The sequence below is a fragment of the Pseudophryne corroboree genome, chromosome 3 (genome assembly GCF_028390025.1).
Source record: "Pseudophryne corroboree isolate aPseCor3 chromosome 3, aPseCor3.hap2, whole genome shotgun sequence".
Taxonomy (NCBI): Eukaryota; Metazoa; Chordata; class Amphibia; order Anura; family Myobatrachidae; genus Pseudophryne; species Pseudophryne corroboree.
In genome coordinates, this window is record NC_086446.1 from 468,152,154 (window position 1) to 468,179,303 (window position 27,150).

Here is a 27,150-nt window from a genome sequence, read left to right on the forward strand (position 1 = left end):
TCAACATCTGTGTCTGCCATCTGAGGTAGCGGGCGTTTTAGAGCCCCTGATGACATGTGAGACGCTTGGGCAGGCACAAGCTGAGCAGCCGGCTGTCCTATGTCGTCAAACCTTTTATGTAAGGAGTTGACACTGTCACGTAATTCCTTCCATAAGTCCATCCACACCGGTGTCGACCCCGCAGGGGGTGACATCCCATTCACAGGCATTTGCTCCGCCTCCACATCATTATCCTCATCATACATGTCGACACAGCAGTACCGACACACAGCACACACACAGGGAATGCTCTGACAGAGGACAGGACCCCACAAAGCCCTTTGGGGAGACAGAGGGAGAGTATGCCAGCACACACCAGAGCGCTATATATCACAGGGATATCACCTATAGAGAGTGTTTTCCCTTATAGCTGCATAATATATATATATATATATATATATACTGCGCCTAATTTGTGCCCCCCCTCTCTTTTTAACCCTTTTCTGTAGTGCAGGACTGCAGGGGAGAGTCAGGGAGCGATCCCTCCAGCAGAGCTGTGAGGGAAAATGGCGCCAGTGTGCTGAGGGAGATGGCTCCGCCCCTTTTTCGGCCAGGGCTTTCTCCCGCTATTGTAAAAGTTCTGGCAGGGGTTAATAAACACCTATATAGCCCCTGGGGCTATATATGGTGTCAGTTCGCCAGCCAAGGTGTTAATATTGCTGCTCAGGGCGCCCCCCCCCCAGCGCCCTGCACCCATCAGTGACAGCAGTGTGTGGTGTGCATGAGGAGCAATGGCGCACAGCTGCAGTGCTGTGTGCTACCTTGGAGAAGACAGAAGTCTTCAGCCGCCGATTTTCCGGACCACCTTCTTGCTTCTGGCTCTGTAAGGGGGACGGCGGCGCGGCTCCGGGAACGGACGACGAGGTCGGGTCCTGTGTTCGATCCCTCTGGAGCTAATGGTGTCCAGTAGCCTATGAAGCCCAAGCTACCACCACTTAGGTAGGTTCGCTTCTTCTCCCCTTAGTCCCTCGGTGCAGTGAGCCTGTTGCCAGCAGGTCTCACTGAAAATAAAAAACCTAACATATACTTTCTTCCTAGGAGCTCAGGAGAGCCCCTAGTGTGCATCCAGCTCAGCCGGGCACAGAAATCTAACTGAGGCTTGGAGGAGGGTCATAGGGGGAGGAGCCAGTGCACACCAGATAGTCCTAAAGCTTTCTTTAGATGTGCCCAGTCTCCTGCGGAGCCGTCTATTCCCCATGGTCCTTACGGAGTCCCCAGCATCCACTAGGACGTCAGAGAAAATAATATATTCTAGCCAAGGATTCCCATATAATCCTGAAAACCCCACTAGATCTGAGTAATGAAAGACATATGACCCTACATATGACATATGACATTGTCATGGTATGGCAATATTGTATCTGTGAAAAAGACACTTCCATCTGTAAAGATAAAACAATGCTAGCTGTTCGCAGTGAAAAGTGTTGGTGTACAGACTTTACCACCCTTTTGGACTGTGATCTTCACCTGGATATCCTGAACCAGCCTCCGACATCATCAAGGAGAAAACCAGCTCGCTGGGGACCATTTCTCTTCCCATCAAAAATATTTTGGAGCTGATAACGATATTATTGCCGCACAGAATGGAGGACTTGTCACATAAAAACCAGTGTTGCATGCCAGTAAAGGACTTTTCCTCTAGCGTATACCATCACAGCTTATTTTAATCTTAACTGGCTACAATACGAGGTCCATTCAACTCCACCAGCTCGCCAATATCATCATCAGAGAGAAAATAGGAACTTACCAGGACTTTAACAAATTCATGCTACTATAGATCACTGTGATGGGTGAGATAAAAGATGCTATATGAAATAGATTGTTTTTAATTTATATGAAATATTTTATTACTGTATTATCCCAGTTTTATGTCATTCACTTGAATTTACGAATAGCGCTACTTTATACCTTTGTGTATTTTTTCGTGTTACTAAATACCAGAAACCTGAGGTACAGCAGCACACAGTAGCCAATTACAAATATGATGTAACTCCACTAACCTTGGTCCATCCGGCTAATTGTTGTATACTGTGCGGCCAGATCAGCTCTCGCACTGGGTGTGTCTGGAATAAAATAAGGAACCTTTGAAAATGAAAAGAAAAATAAATCGCCATGTAGCAAACAACTTTATTTTGCCTGAACTGCATTTACTGTGATAAAACAATCTTCAAGCAGATTACAGGCTAAATTTACTATGCAGTGCTTTGCAAAGTCACCCGTTGATTTAAAGGGGCAATTCTATTCAACATAAAATACACTTCGTTTTATATTGAATGTAACTGTCTCTTTAAATCCAAGACAAAGACTAATCACAATAGCTATAACTACAATAAAATACATAGGGGTCTATTTACTAAGCCTTTGGTGGAAATAATGTGGACGGAGATAAAGTACCAGCCAACCAGCTCCTGTCATTTTTCAAACGCAGCCTGTGACGTGGTAGTTAGGAGCTGATTGGCTGGTACATCCAAGTCTGAAGGCCCATACATACACACTAGCCGATTTTGAGCTCAAAGTAGCTAACTTTTGGCGTTTTGAGCTACTTTGAGCTCAAACTCGGCCTGTGTGTACGGCCGGGCGATGAGCGGTGATGCATGCTCCTGCATCATCGCTGGCTGGCACCGTCCGTCGGGCTGTTTAACCAGCCGAGTGAAGCACTTTCCACAGTCTCCTACCGTGGAAAGTGGTTCACTCCCGTGAACATCGATGGGCACAGTGAAAATCGCTCAGTGTGTATGCACTGAGCGATTTTCCTGCCAGCGATGTTCACATCATCGCTGTGCATACAAGCTGGGCAAAAATGCCCAGTGTGTACGGTCCTTTAGTAAATAAACCCCTTAATCTTCTTGAAATAAATACATGGCCAAAACACTTATTACCAGAAGGGAACCTTTTTTTTTTTCTACAATAAAAAATAAACAAATGGAAAGGACAAGGAATATAAAACAGACATAACTGGTCTCCCACAGAGTTGTGAAAAGGGTGACTGAGGGGTCACTATGCACTTGGCTGATGAAAGCTTCCAATTGGCTGGAGTATGGGAAAACATCTCCAGGAAATAGGCTACAGAGGTTCCCAAACGCGGTCCTCAAGGCACCCCAACGGTCCTGGTTTTAAATGTATCCATGCTTGGCCTCAGGTGAATTAATTAGCACCTTAATCAATTTGATTTAACCATCTGTGCTGAGCCATAGATATACCTAAATCCTGGACTGTTGGGGTGCCTTGAGGACCGTGTTTGGGAACCTCTGGGCTACATGTTAACTGTACTGAATTTACATGTTAATGACCTTAAACCACCTCTTTCCAGGATTATGGATTAATGGGTCAGCCTGGATAAGGTCGACATTGGAAAAAGGCCGACCCAGTAAAAAGGTTGACACATGAAAAGGTCGTTGTGATATTTTTTAGTGCTTTGGTGTCGTTTTTTGTGTAACATGACCAGGAACCCCAATTGATGCACCATGTCCCCAGCAAGGTTACTATTCCCAATCATATTCCATGTGGCTTGTAAAGTGGGAAAGTTGAGAATATACAAAAACAAACACCTCATGTTGACCTTTTCATGTGTCAACCTATTCCTTGTCGACTTTTCTCTAGCATCCATAAGGGATATTGGGAAATCTAGTACGATGGGGTATAGACGGGGTCCAAAGGAGCCGGTACACTTTAAATTTCTTCACTGGGTGTGCTGGCTCTTCCCCTCTATGCTCCCTCCCACAGGCAGTTTAGAAAAAAGTGCCCTCAGGATAGGATGCACATCTCTAAGCTCTAGAGAGTTTTCTTCAATTTCTTTTTAATGTTTGTTATTTTCGGTATGCTTTTTGGGCAACAGCATACCTGCACCGTGGGAGTTATTAAACCCCTAATTCTGGCTATACTGGACGTGTTAAAGCTCCCTCTAGAGGACACTGCATCACAGCAGTCGTTTTTCTTTGCACAAAACAAGCCTAATGTCACTTTACCTGATTCTGCAGAGTTAGATGACCTATTCAAGTTGGCCTGGAAAAATCAGACAAAAAACTCCAAGTGTCAAAAAAGTTTTTGCGCACTTTCCCATTTGCTCCTGAAGGTAGGAAATTTTGGGAGGAACCCCCTGGGGTGGATGTATCAGTCTCTTGACTGTCCAAAAAGGCGGTGCTGCCTGCCCCGGGCTCCTTTACCATAAAGGATCCTGGGGATAGGAAGATAGAAACTACACTCAAATCTATTTACATGGCAGCAGGTGTATCGCAAAGGCCGGTCATTGCGGGTTGCTGGATGACCCAAGCCATTCATTCATGGGCCACTCAAATTCAGGAGGGCCTCTCCGGGGCTATGCCCCTGGTCACGCGTCCTCTGTGATTCCCTCAAGGAGATGGGGACATTAATGCTAGGACCTCTGCCATAGCAGTGTCGGCGCGCAAGGCCTTGTGGTTGCATCAGTGGATAGCAGACGTGGAATCCAAACGCAGTGTGGAATCCCTCCCCTTTTCAGGGGAATGGCTCTTTGGGGTTGAATTGGATATATGAATTTCCAAAGTCACAGCTGGGAAATCCAGGTTTCTTACCTCTGGGGCCCCACCGGCGAGACGCTCCTACCTGGGGCCATCTGTACAGTCCTTTCAGTCTCACAGATTTCGATCTAAGGCCAGAGGTACCTCCAATGCAAATAGAGGCACAAGAGGCAAGTCAAGAAAGCCTGCAAGCACCAGCTCTCAGGAACAGATCACCAGTTCTGCTTCCACTAAGGCCTCAGCATGATGGTGCCCACCCACTCCGAGGAGATCTCGAGGTGGGAGCTCCACTGCGTCACTTCAGCCACGTCTGGGCAGATTCCTGTCAAAATACCTGGGTCAGGGATCTCGTTACTCAAGGCTACAAGCTGGAGTTCGACAGTGCTCCTCCCCAACGATTTTTCAAATCAAGCTTACCAGCTTTGGAGGATATGCAGGTTATGTTGCAACAGGCCATCCTAAAGTTGGTCCAGTCCCACGTCATTGTTCCAGCACCAATACCACAACGAGGCAAGGGTTATTACTCCAACCTGTTTGTGGTACCGAAACCGGACAGTCGGTAAGGCCCATTTTGAATCTGAAGTCCTTGAAGCCTTACCTGAAAGTGTTCAAGTTCAAAATGGAATCCTTGCGAGCAGTGATTGCGGGCCTGGAAGAACAGAAATTCATTTTTTCCCTAGATATCATGGACGATTACCTCCATATAACGATTTGGCCGCCTCATCAGGCATACCCGAGGTTTGCCCTGCTGGACAATCACTACCAATTCCAGGCACTGCGCTTCGGCCTGCCCACAGCTCCGAGGGTGTTCACAAAGGTGATGGCGGAGATGATGTTCCAGCTCCGGGTCCAGAAAGTCAATATTGTCCCTTACCTGGACGATCTTCTGATCAAAGCAAGATCCAAGGAGCTTTTGTTGCTTCACATCGACCGCACTATCAAACTTCTATCACACCATGGGTGGATCCTCAACTTACAGAAGTCCCACATGGAGCCGACTCAGCGGCTCCTTTTCCTGGGGATGATGCTGGATACTGTGGCCCAGAATGTGCTCCTACCAGAGGACAAGGCGAGAACACTTCAGGAGATGGTCCGCATGGTGCTCCGACCTACTCGAGTGTCCATCCTTCTTTGCATAAGATTGCTGGGAAACATGGTCACCTCATACCAGGCCATATACTATGGGAGGTTCCATGCCAGGACTTTTCAGCTGGATCTCCTGAGCAAAGTGTCTGGATCACATCTGCACCGGATGATACGGCTCTCGCCTCAGGCCAGGATTTCCCTCCTGTGGTGGCTGCAGTCCTCCAATCTACTGGAGAGCCGGAGTTTCAGAATTCAGGATTGGACCCTCCTCACAACTGATGTGAGTCTAAGGGGATGGGGAGCTATCACCCAGGGGGCGCAGTTCCAGGGCAGGTGCTCAGCCCATGAAAGCCTCCTTCCGATTCACATTATGGAACTTCGGGTTATCTACAATGCTCTGCTTTAGGCCTCTCCTCTGCTCAGGGATCACGTGATCAAAGTACAGTCGGACAATGCCACGGCAGTGGCGTACGTCAATAGGCAAGGAGGGACCAAAAGCAGAGCCTGCATGCGAGAGGTGTCAAGGATACTCCTATGGGCAGAAAGAAATTCAAGAGCAAAGTCCGCAATCTTCATTCCCGGAGTAGACAACTGGGAAGCGGATTTCCTGAGTCGTCACGATCTCCACCCAGGAGAGTGGGGGCTCCACCACCAGGTGTTCCAGCAGATCATCCACCGGTGGGGCCGCCCACAGACAGACATGATGGCTTCTCGTCTCAACAAGAAGCTTCACTGGTATAGCTCACAAACCAGGGACCCTCAGGCGACAGCAATAGATGCACTGACGTAGCCTTGGCCTTACCGGCTGGTCTACCTGTTTCTTCTGATTCCGTTGCTCCCAAGGGTGCTCAAGCGCATCAGAAATCAGGAAGTCCAGTCAATTCTGATTGCCCCGGATTGGCCTCGGAGGGCATGGTACGCGGCTCTACTGGACATGCCCGTTGAAGACCCTTGGCCTCTACCTCTCAGAAGGGATCTTCTTCAACAAGGACCGTTCGTCTATCCGGACTTACGGCGACTTTGTTTGACGGCATGGAGGTTGAGCGGAACATCCTAGCTCACAGGGGCCTTTCCAAAAAGGTTATTGCTACCATGGTCAGGCCAGGAAACCTGCGACGTCAAAACACTATCATCATATCTGGAGTCTCTTGGTGCGAGGAATGCATGTATCCACCTGCGGAGCTCCACTTGGGACGTTTCTTACTTTTCCTGCAGGCTGGTGTGGATAAAGGCTTACGGCTGGGTTCCATTAAGGTCCAGATTTCAGCTCTCTCCATTTTCTTCCAGAAGAAATTGGCAGTGTTGCCATAAGTTCAGACCTTCTTGCAGGGGGTACTCCACATACAACCTCCTTTTGTGCTGCCAACGGCACCCTGGGATTTGAATTTAGTGTTGGAATTTCTTCAGTCCTCCTGGTTTGAACCTCTGATGATGGTAGAAGAAAAGTACCTCACGTGGAAGACGGTGATGTTACTGGCCCTGGCTTCTGATCGACGTGTCTCAGAATTGGGGTCCTTATCGTGTAAAAGTCCGTACTTGGTCTTTTACGAGGACAGTGCGGAGCTCCGGACTAGACAGCAGTTCCTGCCGAAGATTGTCTCCGCATTTCACCTGAATCAACCTATTGTGGTTCCGTCCAGTTCTGATACTTCTGCTCCTCCGGAGGCATTGGTTGCTGTGCGTGCCTTGAAAATCTATGTCAAGTGCACAGCTCGGAGCAGAAAGATGGATTCCTTGTTTGTGCTCTATGATACGCAGAAAAAGGGTTGTCCTGCTTCGAAGCAGTCCATTGCTCGTTGGATTTGGCTTACTATCCAACAGGCCTATGTGTCGGCAGCCTTCCCTGTTCCTAAGTTTCTGAAGGCCCACTCTACAAGATCAGTGGGCTCTTCCTGGGCGGCTGCCTGTGGAGTCTCGGCCTTGCAACTATGACGAGCTGCTAACAGGTCAGGGAAGAACACCTTTGTGAAGTTCTACAAATTTGATACTCTGGCCAAAGAGGATACCCAGTTTGGGCAGACGATGCTGCAGCAGTCTCCGCACGTTCTCGCCTGTTCTGGAAGCTTTGGAAGTCCCCATCGTACTAGATTCCCCAATATCCCTTATGGATGCTAGAGAAAATAGGATTTTAATACCTACCGGTAAATCCTTTTCACGTAGTCCATAAGGGATATTGGGCGCCAGCCTCAGTGCATTGACTTTTCTGCAGGTTCTTGTTATGTGGTTACCTGTTCAGCTGTTACTGTTGTTGTTACCAGCAGTTGCTGGTTGTTATATGTTAGTGGTGTGCTGGTATTAAATCTCACCACTCTTTGTTGTCATCTTTCCTTCTCTCATATATGTCCTTTCTCCTTCGGCATGTTTTTATTTATAACTGCCTGTGGGAGGGGGCATAGATGGGAGGAGCCAGCACACCCAGTGAAGAAATTTAAAGTGCACCGGCTCCTTTGGACCCCATCTATACCCCATCGTACTAGATTCCCCAATATCCCTTATGGACTACGAGAAAAGGACTTACCGGTAGGTAATTAAAATCCTATTTTTTTTCACATGTCAACCTTGTCCATGTTGACCTAGTAACGGTCGCCCTACCATCCAGATACCCTCTCCAGATGACGTGCAGATTACATGTAAGTCTAATTTTGGGTGTAATGTTTTACTCATGTACGGTGTGAAAAAGTGCATTTAAAAAAAATTCTTTATCATTAGGATATCAAACATTATGAATTACAATAAAAGTACAATGCATATAAAGACAGATGTCCAAACAAATTATAAAACCATTGAGCGCCACCTCATTCATCCACAAACGAGGTAATCTCAAGGGGCATATTTATTCATATGCGCAGCCATCCCCAAAAGTAAGGATTCCTTTTTGCTAAAATTCACGTTAATAAGGATCCTTATTCATCTAAATGTATTATCACTGAGATGTTGGGTTCCGATAGGATCTCGACCTGGGGATCAGCAGAAGTAAAATTATCTCATGTTTGAGCTGGCAGCAGCGGGGAGGGATTATATTCTAGAGCTTCAGAAATTTCACAGCGTAACACCACTGCTGTCGGAAATGGAGCGACAGCGGCAGATATCTGAGATATCTTTTGTGTTCTCTCCATGGTACATCCAGAGGAGCCCTAATATTTGCAGGTATCCTCCGCAAATATTATTTGATAAATAGGCCCCTAAGGGAGATCAGATAATAAAGTTAACGTCCACTAAAAGTGGAGTTACGATCTACAAATTTTTGTTTATTGGCAAATTTGCGATTTAAGCAAAAGAAAACAAAAATGTAAAAAAAAAAATAAGAATTTACTCACCGGTAATTCTATTTCTCGTAGTCCGTAGTGGATGCTGGGAACTCCGTAAGGACCATGGGGAATAGCGGGCTCCGAAGGAGACTGGGCACATCTAAGAAAGAATTAGGACTACCTGGTGTGCACTGGCTCCTCCCTCTATGCCCCTCCTCCAGACCTCAGTTAGGAAACTGTGGCCCTCATTCCGAGTTGTTCGCTCGGTATTTTTCATCGCATCGCAGTGAAAATCCGCTTAGTACGCATGCGCAATGTTCGCACTGCGACTGCGCCAAGTAACTTTACTATGAAGAAAGTAATTTTACTCACGGCTTTTTCATCGCTCCGGCGATCGTAATGTGATTGACAGGAAATGGGTGTTACTGGGCGGAAACACGGCGTTTCAGGGGCGTGTGGCTGAAAACGCTACCGTTTCCGGAAAAAACGCAGGAGTGGCCGGGGAAACGGTGGGAGTGCCTGGGCGAACGCTGGGTGTGTTTGTGACGTCAACCAGGAACGACAAGCACTGAAATGATCGCACAGGCAGAGTAAGTCTGAAGCTACTCTGAAACTGCTAAGTAGTTAGTAATCGCAATATTGCGAATACATCGGTCGCAATTTTAAGAAGCTAAGATTCACTCCCAGTAGGCGGCGGCTTAGCGTGTGTAACTCTGCTAAATTCGCCTTGCGACCGATCAACTCGGAATGAGGGCCTGTGCACGGAAGAGCTGACACAATAAGGAAAGGATTTGGAATCCCGGGTAAGACTCATACCAGCCACACCAATCACACCGTACAACTCGTGATACTATACCCAGTTAACAGTATGAATAACAACTGAGCCTCTCAACAGATGGCTCCAAACAAAAACCCTTTAGTTAAGCAATAACTATATACAGGTATTGCAGACAATCCGCACTTGGGATGGGCGCCCAGCATCCACTACGGACTACGAGAAATAGAATTACCGGTGAGTAAATTCTTATTTTCTCTGACGTCCTAGTGGATGCTGGGAACTCCGTAAGGACCATGGGGATTATACCAAAGCTCCCAAACGGGCGGGAGAGTGCGGATGACTCTGCAGCACCGAATGAGCAAACTCAAGGTCCTCCTCAGCCAGGGTATCAAACTTGTAGAATTTTGCAAATGTGTTTGAACCCGACCAAGTAGCAGCTCGGCAAAGTTGTAAAGCCGAGACCCCTCGGGCAGCCGCCCAAGAAGAGCCCACTTTCCTCGTGGAATGGGCTTTTACAGATTTAGGATGCGGCAGTCCAGCCGCAGAATGTGCAAGTTGAATCGTGCTACAGATCCAGCGAGCAATAGTCTGCTTTGAAGCAGGAGCACCCAGCTTGTTGGGTGCATACAGGATAAATAGCGAGTCAGTCTTCCTGACTCTAGCCGTCCTGGAAACATAGATTTTCAGGGCCCTGACTACATCTAGCAACTTGGAATCCTCCAAGTCCCGAGTAGCCGTAGGCACCACAATAGAGTGGTTCAAATGAAACGCTGATACCACCTTAGGAAGAAATTAGGGACGAGTCCTCAATTCCGCCCTATCCATATGGAAAATCAGATACAGGCTTTTACAATACAAAGCCGCCAATTCTGACACACGCCTGGCCGAAGCCAAGGCCAACAGCATGACCACTTTCCACGTGAGATATTTTAGCTCCACGATTTTAAGTGGCTCAAACCAATGCGACTTTAGGAAATCCAACACCACGTTGAGATTCCCAAGGTGCCACTGGAGGCACAAAAGGGGGCTGAATATGCAGCACTCCCTTAACAAAAGTCTGAACTTCAGGCCGTGAAGCCAGTTCTTTTTGGAAGAAAATCGACAGAGCCGAAATCTGGACCTTAATGGAACCCAATTTGAGGCCCAAAGTCACCCCTGACTGTAGGAAGTGCAGAAAACGACCCAGCTGAAATTCCTCCGTTGGGGCCTTCCTGGCCTCACACCACGCAACATATTTTCGCCATATGCGGTGATAATGTATTGCGGTCACATCCTTCCTAGCTTTAATCAGCGTAGGGATGACTTCCTCCGGAATGCCCTTTTCCTTCAGGATCCGGTGTTCAACCGCCATGCCGTCAAACGTAGTCGTGGTAAGTCTTGGAACAGACAGGGCCCCTGCTGCAGCAGGTCCTGCCTGAGCGGCAGAGGCCATGGGTCCTCTGAGATCATTTCTTGAAGTTCTGGGTACCAAGCTCTTCTTGGCCAATCCGGAACAATGATTATAGTTATTACTCTTCTCCTTCTTATTCTCCTCAGTACCTTGGGTATGAGAGGAAGAGGAGGGAACACATAAACCGACTGGTACACCCACGGTGTCACTAGCGTCCACAGCTATCGCCTGAGGGTCCCTTGACCTGGCGCAATATCTTTTTAGCTTTTTATTGAGGCGGGACGCCATCATGTCCACCTGTAGTCGTTCCCACCGCTGTACAAACAGCTTGAAGACTTCTGGATGAAGTCCCCACTCTCCCGGGTGGAGGTTGTGTCTGCTGAGGAAGTCTGCTTCCCAGTTTTCCACTCCCGGAATGAACACTGCTGACAGTGCTATCACGTGATTCTCCGCCCATCGAAGAATCCTTGTGGCTTCTGCCATTGCTATCCTGCTTCTTGTGCCGCCCTGTCGATTTACATGGGCGACAGCCGTGATGTTGTCTGACTGAATCAGCACCGGTTGTTTTTGAAGCAGGGATTCTGTTCTACTCAGGGCATTGTAAATGACCCGTAGTTCCAGCATATTTATATGCAAGGAAGTTTTTGTCCTTGGACGTTTTCTTCCCTGAGTGACTGCCCCCCACCCTCGGAGGCTTGCATTCGTGGTCACCAGGACCCAGTCCTGTATGCCGAATCTGCGGCCTTCACGAAGATGAGCACTCTGCAGCCACCACAGCAGAGACACCCTGGCCCTTGGTGACAGGGTGATCCACCGATGCATCTGAAGATGTGATTCGGACCACTTGTCCAAGAGATCCCACTGGAGGATCCACACATGGAACCTGCCAAAGGGAAAAGATACCATCTTTCCCAGGATTCGCGTGCAGTGATGCACAGACACCCGTTTTGGTTGCAGGAGGTCCCTGACCAGAGATGATAATTCCTGGGCCTTCTCCTCCTGGAGAAAAACCTTCTTCTGTTCTGTGTCCAGAATCATACCCAGGAACAGCAGACGCGTCGCGGGAATCAGCTGCGACTTTGGGATATTCAGGATCCAGCCGTGCTGATGCAGCACTTCCTGAGATAGTGCTACGCTGACTAGCAACTGCTCCTTGGACCTCGCCTTTTCAGGAGATCGTCCAAGTACGGGATAATTATAACTCCCTTCTTTCTAAGGAGTATCCTCATTTTGGCCATTACCTTGGTAAATACCCTCGGTGCCGTGGACAGACCAAACGGCAACGTCTGGCATTGGTAATGACAGTCCTGTACCACAAACCTGAGGTACTCCTGGTGAGGTGGGTACATGGGGACACCCTCTTCCAGGCTTGTATAACCGCCCTGAGCGATTCCATCTTGAACTTGAACTTCCTTATATAAGTGTTCAAGAATTTTAAATTTAGGATGGGTCTCACCGAACCCTCTGGTTTCGGTACCACAACATTGTGAAATAGTAACCCCGCCCTTGTTGAAGGGGGGGTACCTTGATTATCACCTGCTGGAAGTTCAGCTTGTGAATAGCGTCCAGTACTACCTCCCTTTCTTTGGGAGCAGCCGGCAAGGCAGATTTGAGGTAACGGCGAGGGGGAGTGGCCTCTAACTCCAGCTTGTATCCCTGAGATACCACTTGTAGAACCCAGGGATCTACCTGTGAGCGAACCCACTGGTCGCTGAAGTTCCGGAGGCGCCCCCCCACTGCACCTGGCTCCGCCTGTGGAGCCCCAGCGTCATGCGGTGGACTTTAGAGGAAGCGGGGGAGGATTTTGGTTCCAGGGAACTGGCTGTCTGGTGCAGCTTTTTCCCTCTACCCCTGCCTCTGGGCAGAAAGGAAGTGCCTCTGACCCGCTTGCCTTTTTGTGGCCGAAAGGACTGTACCTGATAATACGGTGCTTTCTTAGGCTGTGAGGAAACCTGAGGTAAAAATGTCGACTTCCCAGCTGTTGCTGTGGATACTAGGTCCGAGAGACCCTACACAAACAATTCCTCACTCTTATAAGGCAAAACCTCCATGTGCCTTTTAGAATCAGCATCACCTGTCCACTGCCGAGTCCATAATACTCTTCTGGCAGAAATGGACATTGCATTAATTTTAGATGCCAGCCGGCAATATCCCTCTGTGCATCTCTCATATATAAGACCACGTCTTTAAAATGCTCTATGGTTAGCAAAATAGTATCCCTGTCTAGTATCCATATTATCTGACAGGGTATCGGACCAAGCTGCTGCAGCACTACACACTGAAGCAATTGCAGGTCTCAGTATAATACCTGAGTGTGTATATACAGACTTCAGGATAGCTTCCTGCTTTTATCAGCAGGCTCCTTTAAGGCGGCCGTATCCTGAGACGGCAGTGCCACCTTTTTTTGCCAAGCGTGTGAGTGCCTTCTCCACCCTAGGGGACGTCTCCCAACATAACCTGTCCTTTGGCGGGACAGGGTACGCCATCAGTAACGTTTTAGAAATTACTATTTTCTTATCGGGGGAACCCCACTTCACACACTTTATTCAATTCATCTGATGGGGGAAAAACCACTGGATGCTTTTTCTCCCCAACTATAATACCCTTTTTTGTGGTAACTGGGTTATTGTCAGAATGTGCAACACATTTTTCATTGCCGTAATCATACAACGGATGGCCCTTTTGGATTTTACATTTGTCTCATCGACGTCTACACTGGAGTCAGACTCCGTGTCGACATCTGTGTCTGCCATCTGAGGTAGCGGGCGTTTTTGAGCCCCTGATGGCTTTTGAGACGCCTGGGCAGGCACGAGCTGAGAAGCCGGCTGTCCCACTGCTGTACGTCATCTAGCCTTTTATGTAAAGGAGTTGACACTGTCGGTTAATACCTTCCACATATCCACCCACTCTGGTGTCGACCCCGCAGGGGGTGACATCACACTTATCGGCACCTGCTCCGCCTCCATATAATCTTCCTCATCAATCATGTCGACACAGCCGTACCGACACACACACACACACAGGGAATGCTCTGACTGAGGACAGGACCCCACAAAGTCCTTTGGGGAGACAGAGAGAGAGTATGCCAGCACACACCAGAGCGCTATATAATGCAGGGATTCACACTACACACAGTGATTTTTCCCCTATAGCTGCTATAAATATACAGTTTTCGCCTATATTTAGTGCCCCCTCTCTCTTTTTCACCCTATTGAGCCTGGAAACTGCAGGTGAGAGCCTGGGGAGCGTCCCTCCAGCGGAGCTGTGAGAGGAAATGGCGCCAGTGTGCTGAGGGAGATAGCCCCGCCCCCTTCTCGGCGGACTTCTCCCGCTTTTTTAAGGATATTTTTGGCAGGGGATTTTACACATATATATTCTTACTGACTATATTATGTGTTTTATGCCAATATAAGGTACTCTTATTGCAGCCCAGGGCGCCCCCCCCCCCAGCGCCCTGCACCCATCAGTGACCGGAGTGTGGTGTGCATGGGGAGCAATGGCGCACAGCTGCAGTGCTGTGCGCTACCTTAATGAAGACCGGAGTCTTCAGCCGCCGATTTCCTGGACGTTCTTCTTGCTTCTGGCTCTGCAAGGGGGACGGCGGCGCGGCTCCGGGACCGGACGACCGAGGCTGGGCCTGTGTTCGATCCCTCTGTAGCTAATGGTGTCCAGTAGCCTAGAAGCCCAAGCTAGCTGCAAGCAGGTAGGTTCGCTTCTCTCCCCTAAGTCCTTTGTAGCAGTGAGTCTGTTGCCAGCAGATCTCACTGAAAATAAAAAACCTAAATATATACTTTCTTTTCTAGGAGCTCAGGAGAGCCCCTAGTGTGCAACCAGCTCGGACGGGCACAGAATTCTAACTGGGGTCTGGAGGAGGGGCATAGAGTGAGGAGCCAGTGCACACCAGGTAGTCCTAATTCTTTCTTAGATGTGCCCAGTCTCTTTCGGAGCCCGCTATTCCCCATGGTCCTTACGGAGTTCCCAGCATCCACTAGGACGTCAGAGAAATAAGCATTTTACGTTGTGTAAATGGACTTGCATCCAACTGTAAACAAGTCCTTAGTGTTTAAGATCATGTACCCCTGGAAAGCTGGAGAATCATCATCCATTATCCCAGGGCTTGACAAATATTTCTAAAATCTAGGAGCCAGGATGAAAGTGTAGGGACCAGACCACATTGCTGAGCAGCTCCCCCCCATCCCCCAGGCAAACCACTGCCACGACCACACAACTAAGGGGATGCCCCCACGCAAACCAGCCCTCTGTGGCCACACTGCTGTGCGGCTACCCCATGGGCAAACAACACAACCCTCTCTCCCTGCGTTGGCCACATTAGTGAACAGCTAACAACACCCCACCTACGCAAATAAAACTAAGGAGGTATCTCCGGGCCAACCATGCCCTCCACAGCTACCATTGCCCCAGCCAAACAATAAACAATACCCTGCGCTGTGGCAACGTCACTGTCCCCTCCAAAAACGCAATACCTGTCCACGCATAGACACTCTTATTGGAGATCTCTATTCAGCCACAATCTGGAGCGAGCAGACAGCGCAGGCTCTAGCCAGATACTCAGCACATGCACTCCTGTGCAGTAAACGGCCGCTGCAATACAGGTACTCTCATGAATCTCTGCTAGGGCTGAAAAGATTTGCTTCCTCCCTCCCTGCAAAATTTGGTAGCCAGGCAGCAAAATCTAGGGGACATGGCAACCTGGCCCCTGGGATTTGTCGAGAACTGCATTAACCTAAGTAATGTAATGTAAGGAACAGACATAATGTACAAATGCTGTGATAATATTTTGTTTTGGTCAGATTCAATTAGGGGTGTTACTGGCCGAGTTTTTTCTGTTTCCTCGTTCTGGCATCACAAAAAACTACTGGATGATTTTTGATCACGCTTTCACTACTGTATACAGTAGCTTAGCGACCTAGGAAGAAACCGAGGTATGCATGATACTGATGTGACATCAGAAAGAGGAGCAATAAGGGAAAAAACAGACACTTGACACTCGGCGCACTGAAAGTTGGTGTTCTGATCATGCTTCTGCAGAACTTGACTCCGCCCATGTTATGCAACGGAACCCAACATAAAGTGACTGCTCTGCAGAGGAACCTAACTGAGCCAGAGAGTCTAAACGGGATGTGGTGCAGGTGAGACTGTGTTTATACCATATCACCAACAATTTTCCTTTTCTATTTAAGCGCCTGCAGTTCCTGTAAGCATTTGCTTCGCTATGACAATCAACATGTTGCGGGGCAAACGCTCAGGGCTGCAGGCGTAGATCTCAGGACCAGCTGCTTCTCCCATGGGCAGCTTTACATGTCTTGCTCAGAAGTTAGTGGCCCGAAGCATCTTTTTGTGTTAATCCCTGAAGGAAAAACTGTAAATATTGTTTACAAAGAAATACTGTGATCAAAGTATACATTGCGATATAAATCACAATGTTAGATGGCACGTCTGTCTGTGTAAAATTAGTTCCGCATAATAGACATCCACGCACGCAAAGAAACGGGCAAAAAAATAAACTACCAAACGTGAATTTGTCACATTTAAAAGCTATTTTCAGGAATGGGGTACCTTGACTTCTTCTGGTGTGTAATACTGTGGAGTCCAGTCTGGAATTCTTCCCATACCTGGTTCCCCATTTCCAAACTTCTCACAGAATGGCCCGTACTGTGGCTGAGAGTGTCCGCAGCGGTGGGGGTCATGGAAAGCAACATAAAGAAAGAAAGGCCTTTGAAAGATAAGATGAAACATAGTAAGATATGATAGAAATCTGTCCAATACAAGTAACTGCATCACAGGACACCCATGTGTCTTAATATCAATACAGAGTATGTTACACACTGGGGTAACAGACATGTCTACTACATTGTAGGAACAAATTGCACAGTATAAGTGATCAGATAACACTGTTGTTAGCAGAAGCAACTAGAAAACTACGGGGGTTATTCTGGTTTGTTAGCAAATGAAAAGTTAGCAATTGGCCAAAACCATGTTGCACTGCAGGTGGGGCAGATGTAACGTGCAGAGAGATTTAGATTTTGTTTCTGTGCAGGGTAAATGCTGGCTGCTTAATTTCTACACTGCACTTTAGATTTCAGTTTGTACACACCCCACCCAAATCTAACTCTCTCTGCACATGTTACATCTGCCCCACATGCAGTGCAACATGGTTTTGCTCATTTGCTTGCTTTTTTGGTTTGCTAACAAACCTGAATAAGGGCCTAGGGTGGTCATTCCGAGTTGTTCGCTAGCTGCTTTCAGTCGCTGTGCAGCGATGAGGCAAAAACCTGGCACTTCTGCGCATGCGGCGCAATGCGCACGCGCGACGTACTATTACAATGAACGATGTAGTTTCACACAGGGTCTAGCGAAGCTTTTCAGTCGCACTGCTGGCCACAGAGTGATTGACATGAAGTGGGCGTTTCTGGGTGTCAACGGACCGTTTTCAGGGAGTGTTCAGAAAAACGCAGGCGTGACAGAAAAAACGCAGGTGTGGCTGGGCGAACGCAGGGCGTGTTTGTGAGGTCAAAACAGGAACTGTACAGTCTGAAGTGATCGCAAGCGCTGAGTAGGTTTTGAGCTACTCTAAAACTGCACAAAAAAACTTTGTAGCCGCTCTGCGATCTTTTCGTTCGCACTTCTGCTAAGCTAACATACACTCCCAGTGGGAGGCGGCATAGTGTTTGCACGGCTGCTAAAAACGGCTAGCGAGCGATCAACTCGGAATGACCACCTATGTACGTTGTGTCAAACAGAACATTGAGCGTATTAGGAGGAAACTGCAGGCTGAACTTCAATGATAGGAGAGAAAACAGGTGACTTTCTGTGGATGTGGTACTAATAAAACAGAATATATGAAGATGGGATGCAGAAGTAAAGGGAGTACTGACATTGAAAACAACAAGAAAGGAGCATGAACACATTTCTAAAAATATAAAGTTTTTGATGGGTCCAAATTAGTTAATTCCTTCAATGTTCACCTCTTATCCTGGCTTTGAAAAAACTTTCTGACCAACAATTTAATTCGCGTTATGTTGCGTCCAACTTGTAGCACTGAGCTGTTCTCTTCTGTGTAGGCAAAGTCAAATGGATAAACAGCCTCTGGGCCCACGTGCTTTTTTCCAATAATTCCTAGAACACATATAAAGGCTGTTAGAAAGCTTTATACATGAATGAACCCAAGTTAGGTTTGCTGTTTCATTCTGGTCGTGCAACTGGTCATGTACACTGCTCAAAAAAATAAAGGGAACACTAAAATAACACATCCTAGATCTGAATGAATGAAATATTCTTATTAAATACTTTGTTCTTTACATAGTTGAATGTGCTGACAACAAAATGACACAAAAATTATCAATGGAAATCAAATGTATTAACCCATGGAGGTCTGGATTTGGAGTGACCCTCAAAATTAAAGTGGAAAAACACACTACAGGCTGATCCAACTTTGATGTAATGTCCTTAAAACAAGTCAAAATGAGGCTCAGTAGTGTGTATGGCCTCTACGTGCCTGAATGACCTCCCTACAATGCCTGGGCATGCTCCTGATGAGGTGGCGGATGGTCTCCTGAGGAATCTCCTCCCAGACCTGGACTAAAGCATCCGCCAACTCCTGGACAGTCTGTGGTGCAACGTAGCGTTGGTGGATGGAGCGAGACATGATGTCCCAGATGTGCTCAATTGGATTCAGGTCTGGGGAACGGGCGGGCCAGTCCATAGCATCAATGCCTTCGTCTTGCAGGAACTGCTGACACACTCCAGCCACATGAGGTCTAGCATTGTCTTGCATTAGGAGGAACCCAGGGCCAACCGCACCAGCATATGGTCTCACAAGGGGTCTGAGGATCTCATCTCGGTACCTAATGGCAGTCAGGCTACCTCTGGCGAGCACATGGAGGGCTGTGTGGCCCCCCAAAGAAATGCCACACCACACCATTACTGACCCACTGCCAAACCGGTCATGCTGGAGGATGTTGCAGGCAGCAGAACGTTCTCCTTGGCATCTCCAGACTCTGTCACGTCTGTCACATGTGCTCAGTGAGAACCTGCTTTCATCTGTGAAGAGCACAGGGCGCCAGTGGCGAATTTGCCAATCTTGGTGTTCTCTGGCAAATGCCAAACGTCCTGCACGGTGTTGGGCTATAAGCACAACCCCCACCTGTGGACATCGGGCCCTCATACCACCCTCATGGAGTCTGTTTCTGATCGTTTGAGTAGACACATGCACATTTCTGGCTTGCTGGAGGTCATTTTGCAGGGCTCTGGCAGTGCTCCTCCCGTTCCTCCTTGCACAAAGGCTGAGGTAGCAGTCCTGCTGCTGGGTTGTTGTCCTCCTACGGCCTCCTCCACGTCTCCTGATGTACTAGCCTGTCTCCTGGTGGCGCCTCCATGCTCTGGACACTACGCTGACAGACACAGCAAACCTTCTTGCCACAGCTCGCATTGATGTGCCATCCTGGATGAGCTGCACTACCTGAGCAACTTGTGTGGGTTGTAGGGAGGTCATACAGAGACGTGGAGGCCACACACACTACTGAGCTTCATTTTGACTTGTTTTAAGGACATTACATCAAAGTTGGATCAGCATGTAGTGTGTTTTTCCACTTTAATTTTGAGGGTGACTCCAAATCCAGACCTCCATGGCTTAATAAATTTGATTTCCATTGATAATTTTTGTGTCATTTTGTTGTCAGCACATTCAACTATGTAAAGAACAAAGTATTCAATAAGAATATTTCATTCATTCAGATCTAGGATGTGTTATTTTAGTGTTCCCTTTATTTTTTGGAGCAGTGTATATTGGATGTAACATTTAGACACTTTACTTTTCACTGCTACTATGTCACATTATAAATCATTACAGAGGACATGTTTACAGGACCTAATAAAAAATAAAGTTAATAAACAGAGACAATTATAGGATGATTATTTTTTCTCATTTGCACTTGTGAGTTCCGTGCCACATTATAGCCATTGCATACCTGTGCGGATGCCAGCCTGGCTGAGCAGCAGGGGCAAACTCTCCACTTCATCAAAGGAGTTAAAGTGATGCACATCTTGGTGTAGGCCATATATGCCATTCTGGTGCTGTAGACAAAGGACATGCTCAATGGTTATGGTCATAAAAAAAGATGCATGTGAGTTACAGGTTTTTTCCACACATTGCAAAGTAAAGGTTTAGCAAAGAAACAAACAATGCAGCACAATACATTTATATCTGGGTGTTATCTGAACTGAATCCAATAGAACCAAATACTAAAAATCTATCACAATGTTTGATATCCTCCCCACATTATTAACTGCATTGGGCCCTACACCCTAATCGATAAGCCACCGAGGTGCCTGGCGACCGATGCAGCCGACGGGCGACCTGGCGAAGGGGGAGTGAAATTTCTTCACTCCCCATGTCTCCCGGCACCATAGCAATGCATGGTAATATGGACGAGATTGTCCATATTTGCCTGCATGTATAAGCGACCCGGCACCAACGATGAACGAGCGCGGGGCCACGCATCGTTCATCGTTGGTGCCTGCACACTGAAAGATATGTATGGTATATGGTTCATTAATGAACGAGATCGTTCATATCTTTCAGTGTAATCGCCTAATGTGTAGGGCCTATACGAGAAGTGGACGCCACTCTTGGTAGGGTCCATTCTACCAACTCCAGGTTAGTTTCCACGCTGCACCATCTGGACGTTTGCCTTTACATAGCATAATACAAATCACTGCAGCAGAGGTTTTTTTGTTTTTTTTTTAAATCAAAATTTGCACTTTCCCTTTAATGATATCTCTTGTATTTAGGTATTAAATGCGTATACACATTATTGCAACATGATTTCTTAGGAGTATTTAAATTACTGGCACTGTAAAGTGTAATCTTCTGGTCTACATACAACTAATTTGACGGTCTTAAATCCAAGGCAATTACTGCTAACCCTATATTAAAATCTCCCCTAGAAATAGTAATATTGGTAGTTTCTTCCTAGAACAAATTGACCAAAAAAAAAAAAACAAAACAAAAAAACACCACCGCTGTATGGCAGGTTGGAGGTGAAGATTTAAAGCAGCATGCGGACTGTGATTACTGCTTTAAATTTTCACCTCCAACCCACCGGGAAGCAGCAGCTTACAAAGCCTCTGATTCATAAATAAAGCCCTACACAGTCCCAATTCTAGTAGCAAATAGTTGGGGAATATAGGAAGAGGAATATGACTTTTTTGAGATTATCAATAGATTAAGGTTTGGGGAGAGTGATGGGTGGATATTTTGTCACAATCATACCAGGCTGGGAAGTACGCATTAAGGCCCTTATTCAGGTTGGATCGCAGTGTGCGATACAACCGCAAAAAATACGAAAAATATGCAGGTGCATGCGCAGCGCTGTCCTGCGAATGCGCCCACATTTTCTGCGGGGGGAAAGCGGGGCCGCAGAAAATGCGATCGCCGCTGCCATCGCAGAGTGGCTTGCGAGGCCAAGGAAACTGTGTCCGCAGTACTTGGCTTCACCACTCCCTGGAAAACGGGTGTGAGATTTCTGCTTGTTGAAGGGGGAGGCGGCCCCCAGCATGCTAACAAAAGGATTGCAAATTCTGCTAATTAGCAGAACTTGCAATCCTTTCTGAATTAGGCCCCAAGCACAGAATTGCAATACAAACGCTCAGCCATGTAATCTTAAGTATTTTAATACACGGCTCACAGGTCACTAATAAAATAGTATTTAATTACCTACCGGTAAATCCTTTTCTCGTAGTCCATAAGGGATATTGGGGAGACTTACCTGTAGGTAGTCATTCCGAGTTGATCGCAGCGCAGCGATCAGGCTAAAAATCGGCACTTCTGCGCATGCGTATGCGGCTCAATGCACACGCGCGACGTACTTTCACAAAGGCCGATGCATTTTACACAAGCTCTAGTGACGCTTTTCAGTCGCAGTGCTGGCCGCAGATTGATTGACAGGAAGTGGGTGTTTCTGGGTGTCAACTGACCGTTTTCAGGGAGTGTGTGGAAAAACGCAGGCATGTCAGATAAAAACGCAGCAGTGGCTGGGAAAACGTAGGCGTGGCTGGCCGAACGCAGGGCGTGTTCGTGCCGTCAAAACAGGAACTAAATAGTCTGAAGTGATCGCAAGCTAGGAGTAGGTCTCGAGCTACTCAGAAACTGCACAATCTTTTTTTGTAGCAGCGCTGCGATCCTTTCGTTCGCAATTCTGCTAAGCTAAGACACACTCCCAGAGGGCGGCGGCTTAGCGTTTGCACGGCTGCTAAAAGCAGCTAGCGAGCGAACAACTTGGAATGAGGGCCTTAGTACGATGGGGTATAGAAGGGGTGAGCCGGTGCACTTTAAAAATTTTCAACTGGGTGTGCTGACTCCTCCCCTCTATCCCCCCTCCACAGGTAGTTATAGGTAAAACAGTGCCTGAAGGAGAAAGGACATACTTGAGAGAAGGAACATAACAACACTACTACCATACAACAACAAGCAACGGCTGGCAAGAACAAACAGCAACAGCTGAACAGGTAACCATATAGCGAGAGCCTGCAGAAAAGTAAACGCACTGAGGCGGCGCCCAATGGGGGTAATTCTAAGTTGATCGCAGCAGGAATTTTGTTAGCAGTTGGGCAAAACCATGTGCACTGCAGGGGAGGCAGATGTAACATGTGCAGAGAGAGTTAGATTTGGGTGTTGTGTGTTCAATCTGCAATCTAATTTGCAGTGTAAAAATAAAGCAGACAGTATTTACCCTGCACAGAAACAAAATAACCCACCCAAATCTAACTCTCTCTGCACATGTTATATCTGCCTCCCCTGCAGTGCACATGGTTTTGACCAACTGCTAACAAAATTCCTGCTGCGATCAACTTGGAATATCCCTTATGGACTACGAGAAAAGGATTTACCGGTAGGTAATTAAAATCCTATTTTCTCTAGCATCCATAAGGGATATTGGGGAGACTTAGCGCGTCATTCCGAGTTGATCACACGTAGCAACTTTTTGCTGCTCGTGCGTTCAACTAGATGCCGCCTATGTGGGAGTGTTTTTTAGCCAGCAGGGCTACGATCGCTTGTGCAGCCCTGCTATGCTAAAAAAGTTTCCTGCAAAACAAGACCAGGGTGAGACCTACTTACCCTGTGCGACGGATCCAGCGACGAAGGTCCCGGAATTTACGTCAGACATCCGCCCTCCAAACGCCTGGAAAATGTTCAGTTGACGCCCCAGAACACATCCCGCCTGTCAGTCTTCTTGTGATCGCCGCTGCGATCACTTTTTCCGCTGGCGGCGGTGCTGCCTGGCGACGCGCGTGCACAATGCGGGCGCCGCGCAGGCGCAGTCCCGACCCTTTCGCACCGCAGCGATGAACCGCTGCGTGCGAACGGGTCGGAATGAACCCCTTAGTACGATGGGGACGTCCCAAAGCTTACAAACTGGGTATCCTATTTGGCCAGGGTATCAAACTTGTAGAACCTTACAAAAGTGCTCTTCCCCGACCTGTTAGCAGCTCACCATAATTGCAAGGCCGAGACTCCACTGGCAGCCGCCCAGAAAGAGCCCACCAATCTTGTAGAGTGGGCCTTTAGAGACTTAGGAACAGGTAAGGCTGCCAACACATAGGCCTGTTGGATAGTCAGTCTAAGCCAACGAGCAATGGACTGCTTTGAAGCAGGGCAACCCTTTTTCTGCACATCATAGTGCACGAACAAGGAATCCGTCTTTCTTATCTGAGCCGTTCTCTTTATATAGATCTTCAAGGCTCGCACAGCATCCAACGCCTCTGGAGGAGCAGAAGCGCCACAACCTGACGGAACCACAATAGGTTAATTCCGGTGAAATGTGTAGACAACCTTCGTCAGGAACTGCTGTCTAGTCCGGGGCTCCGCTCTGTCCTCGTAAAAGACCAAGGGGGTCATTCCGAGTTGTTAGCTCGTTATTTTTTTCTCGCAACGGAGCGATTAGTCGCTAATGCGCATGCGCAATGTCCGCAGTGCGACTGCGCCAAGTAAATTTGCTATGCAGTTAGGTATTTTACTCACGGCATTACGAGGTTTTTTCTTCGTTCTGGTGATCGTAATGCGATTGACAGGAAGTGGGTGTTTCTGGGCAGAAACTGGCCGTTTTATGGGTGTGTGCGAAAAAACGCTACCGTTTCTAGGAAAAACGCGGGAGTGGCTGGAGAAACGGAGGAGTGTCTGGGCGAATGCTGGGTGTGTTTGTGACGTCAAACCAGGAACGACAAGCACTGAACTGATCGCACTGGCAGAGTAAGTCTCGAGCTACTCAGAAACTGCACATAGAAGTCTTTTCGCAATATTGCGAATCTTTCGTTCGCAATTTTGATAAGCTAAAATTCACTCCCAGTAGGCGGCGGCTTAGCGTGTGCAAAGCTGCTAAAAGCAGCTTGCGAGCGAACAACTCGGAATGACCACCCAAGTACGGACTTTTACATGATAAGGCCCCAAATTCTGAGACACGTCGAGCAGAAGCCAAGGCCAGGAACATCACCATTTTCCATGCGAGGTACTTGTCTTCTACCGTCATCAGAGGTTCAAACCAGGAGGACTGTAGAAATGCCAACACTACATCCAAATCCCAGGGTGCTGTAGGCGTCACAAAAGGCGGTTGTATATGGAGTACTCCTTGCAAGCAGGTCTGAACTTCTGGCAATACTGCCAATTTCTTCTGGAAGAAAATTGAGAAAGCTGAAATCTGGACCTTAATGGAACCCAGATGTAAGCCCTTATCTACACCAGCTTGCAGAAAACGTAAGAAATGTCCCAAGTGAAACTCTGCAGGCGGATACGTGCGTTCCTCGCACCAAGAGACATATCTCCTCCAGATATGATGATAGTGTTTTGACGTCACAGGTTTCCTGGCCTGAACCATGGTAGCAATAACCTTTTTGGAAAGACTCTTGTGAGCTAGGATATTCCGCTCAACTTCCATGCCGTCAAACAAAGTCACCATAAGTCCGGGTAGACGAACGGTCCTTGTTGAAGAAGACCTCTTCACAATGGCAAAGGGTCTTTGACGGACATGTCCAGAAGATCCGCGTACCAAGCTCTCCGAGGCCAATCCGGGGCAATCAGGATTGCCTGGACTCTTTGATTACTGATTCGCTTGAGCACCCTTGGGAGCAATGGAATCGGAGGAAACAGGTAGACCATCCGGTAAGGCCACGGTGATGCCAGAGCATCTACTGCCCTCGCTCAAGGGTCCCTGGTTCGTGAGCAGCACCAATGAAGCTTCTTGTTGAGGCGAGAAGCCATCATGTCTATCTGTGGGCAGCCCCAGCGGTCGATGATCTGCTGAAACACCTGGTGGTGGAGCCCCCACTCTCCTGGCTGGAGATCGTGACGACATAGGAAGTCCGCTTCCCAGTTGTCTACTCCTGGAATGAAGATTGTAGACATTACTCTTTCATTTCTTTCTGCCCAGAGGAGTATCCTTGACACCTCTCGAATGCAGGCCCTGCTTTTTGTCCCTCCTTGTCAATTGATGTACGCCACTGCAGTGGCGTTATCCGCCTGTACCTGGATTGCTTGATTCCTGAGCAGAGGAGAGGCCAGAATCAAAGCATTGTAGATCGCCCGAAGTTACAGAATGTTGATTGGAAGGAGGGCTTCGTGGGCTTACCACCTGCCCTGGAACTGAGCCCCCTGGGTGACGGCTCCCCATCCTCACAGACTCGCATCCGTCGTGAGGAGTATCCAATCCTGAATCCCGAAATTTCTGCCTTCCAGTAGGTTGGAAGACTGCAGCCACCACAGGAGAGAAATTCTGGCCTGAGGTGACAGCCGAATTATCCGGTGCATCTGCAGATGTGATCCGGACTATTTGCTCAGGAAATCCAACTGGAAAGTCCTGGCATGGAACCTTCCATCCTGGATCACCTCGTATGAGGCAACCATTTGCCCCAACAACCGTATACACAGATGGATGGATACCCGAGTAGGCCGAAAAACCATGAAGACCATCTCCTGAAGTGTTCCCGCCTTGTCCTCTGGGAGAAAAACTTTTTGGGCCACAGTATCCAGAAACATTCCCAGGAACAGGAGCCTCTGAGTTGGCTCCAGGTGAGACTTCTGTAGATTGAGGATCCACCCATGGTGTGACAGAAGCTGGATAGTGCGGTCAATATGGAGCAACAAAAGCTCCCTGGATCTTGCTTTTATCAAGAGATTGTCCAGGTAAGGGATAACATTGACCCCTTGAATCCAGAGTTGGAACATCATCTCCACAATCACCTTCGTGAACACCATTGGAGCTGTGGACAGGCCGAAGGGTAGCGCTTGGAACTGGTAGTGATCGTTCAGCAGGGCAAACCTCAGGTAGGCCTGATGAGGGGCCAAATTGGGATATGGAGATAGGCGTCCTTTATATCCAGGGAGACCATGAACTCCCTTTCTTCCTGTCAAAGTCAGAAAAATATCACGATGCACACTGCCATATTTTCACCTCATATGTGTCCCTGCTGCGCGTGCGTGCGCTCTCCCGTGCGTGCGCATACTCGCTGTTGCGGGCACCCGCAGGCGCACGGTATGCGCATTTACGGTAGAGATTGTATGCGTCCAGCGGGCGAATCTTTCGTTACATATTTTCACCATATAATGTATTTTGTAGATTATGGTCCCTTTGATAGAATCTGAAAGTTTGGTTAATGTAGCATGTTCATGGACAGAGAAATCCCTCTTTGTTTGATACGAAGGGTCAGACAGGAGTAATACAGTGGTGTTTAGTATCCATCGGAAGAATATTTAATTAGCAATATTCCGGTGTTGGTTTGAAACAGATTAATCGCTCGTGCGAATAGTTATGGACATAAGAAGTTTATGTCCATTTACTATTATTTGCACTTACTTATCCATGCGGCGGGAAACCTAGTTTCCCACCCACCTGAGCAGTTGGAAATTGTCACAGCCCACCTGTATGAATCAACCTATGACCTTTTGTTATAATACGAGGAGGAATTCCTGTGTCCAATGAACAATGAGATTGTAGGGACCATTGAATTGTATTGTGTGTGGGGCATAAATAGACAAGCCGATCACATCCAGCTCTCACTCTTCAACGGTTCTCATTGCTGATAATCGGAAGCTGGATGTCCAGA

At 47.7% G+C, this 27,150-nt stretch overlaps 1 protein-coding gene across 1 annotated transcript in view; it reads right to left on the reverse strand.

Annotated features, from left to right (window-relative positions):
- The window catches only part of SGSH (N-sulfoglucosamine sulfohydrolase), a 106,245-nt gene that overhangs the window by 60,070 nt on the left and 19,025 nt on the right, over nucleotides 1-27,150 (reverse strand). The window contains exons 3-6 of the mRNA XM_063960759.1: nucleotides 20,025-20,130; nucleotides 18,024-18,174; nucleotides 16,615-16,771; nucleotides 2,040-2,121 (exon numbers count right to left, since the gene is read on the reverse strand). Coding sequence (XP_063816829.1) covers nucleotides 2,040-2,121; nucleotides 16,615-16,771; nucleotides 18,024-18,174; nucleotides 20,025-20,130 — 496 coding nt within the window. The remainder of the gene's footprint in view (nucleotides 1-2,039; nucleotides 2,122-16,614; nucleotides 16,772-18,023; nucleotides 18,175-20,024; nucleotides 20,131-27,150) is intronic.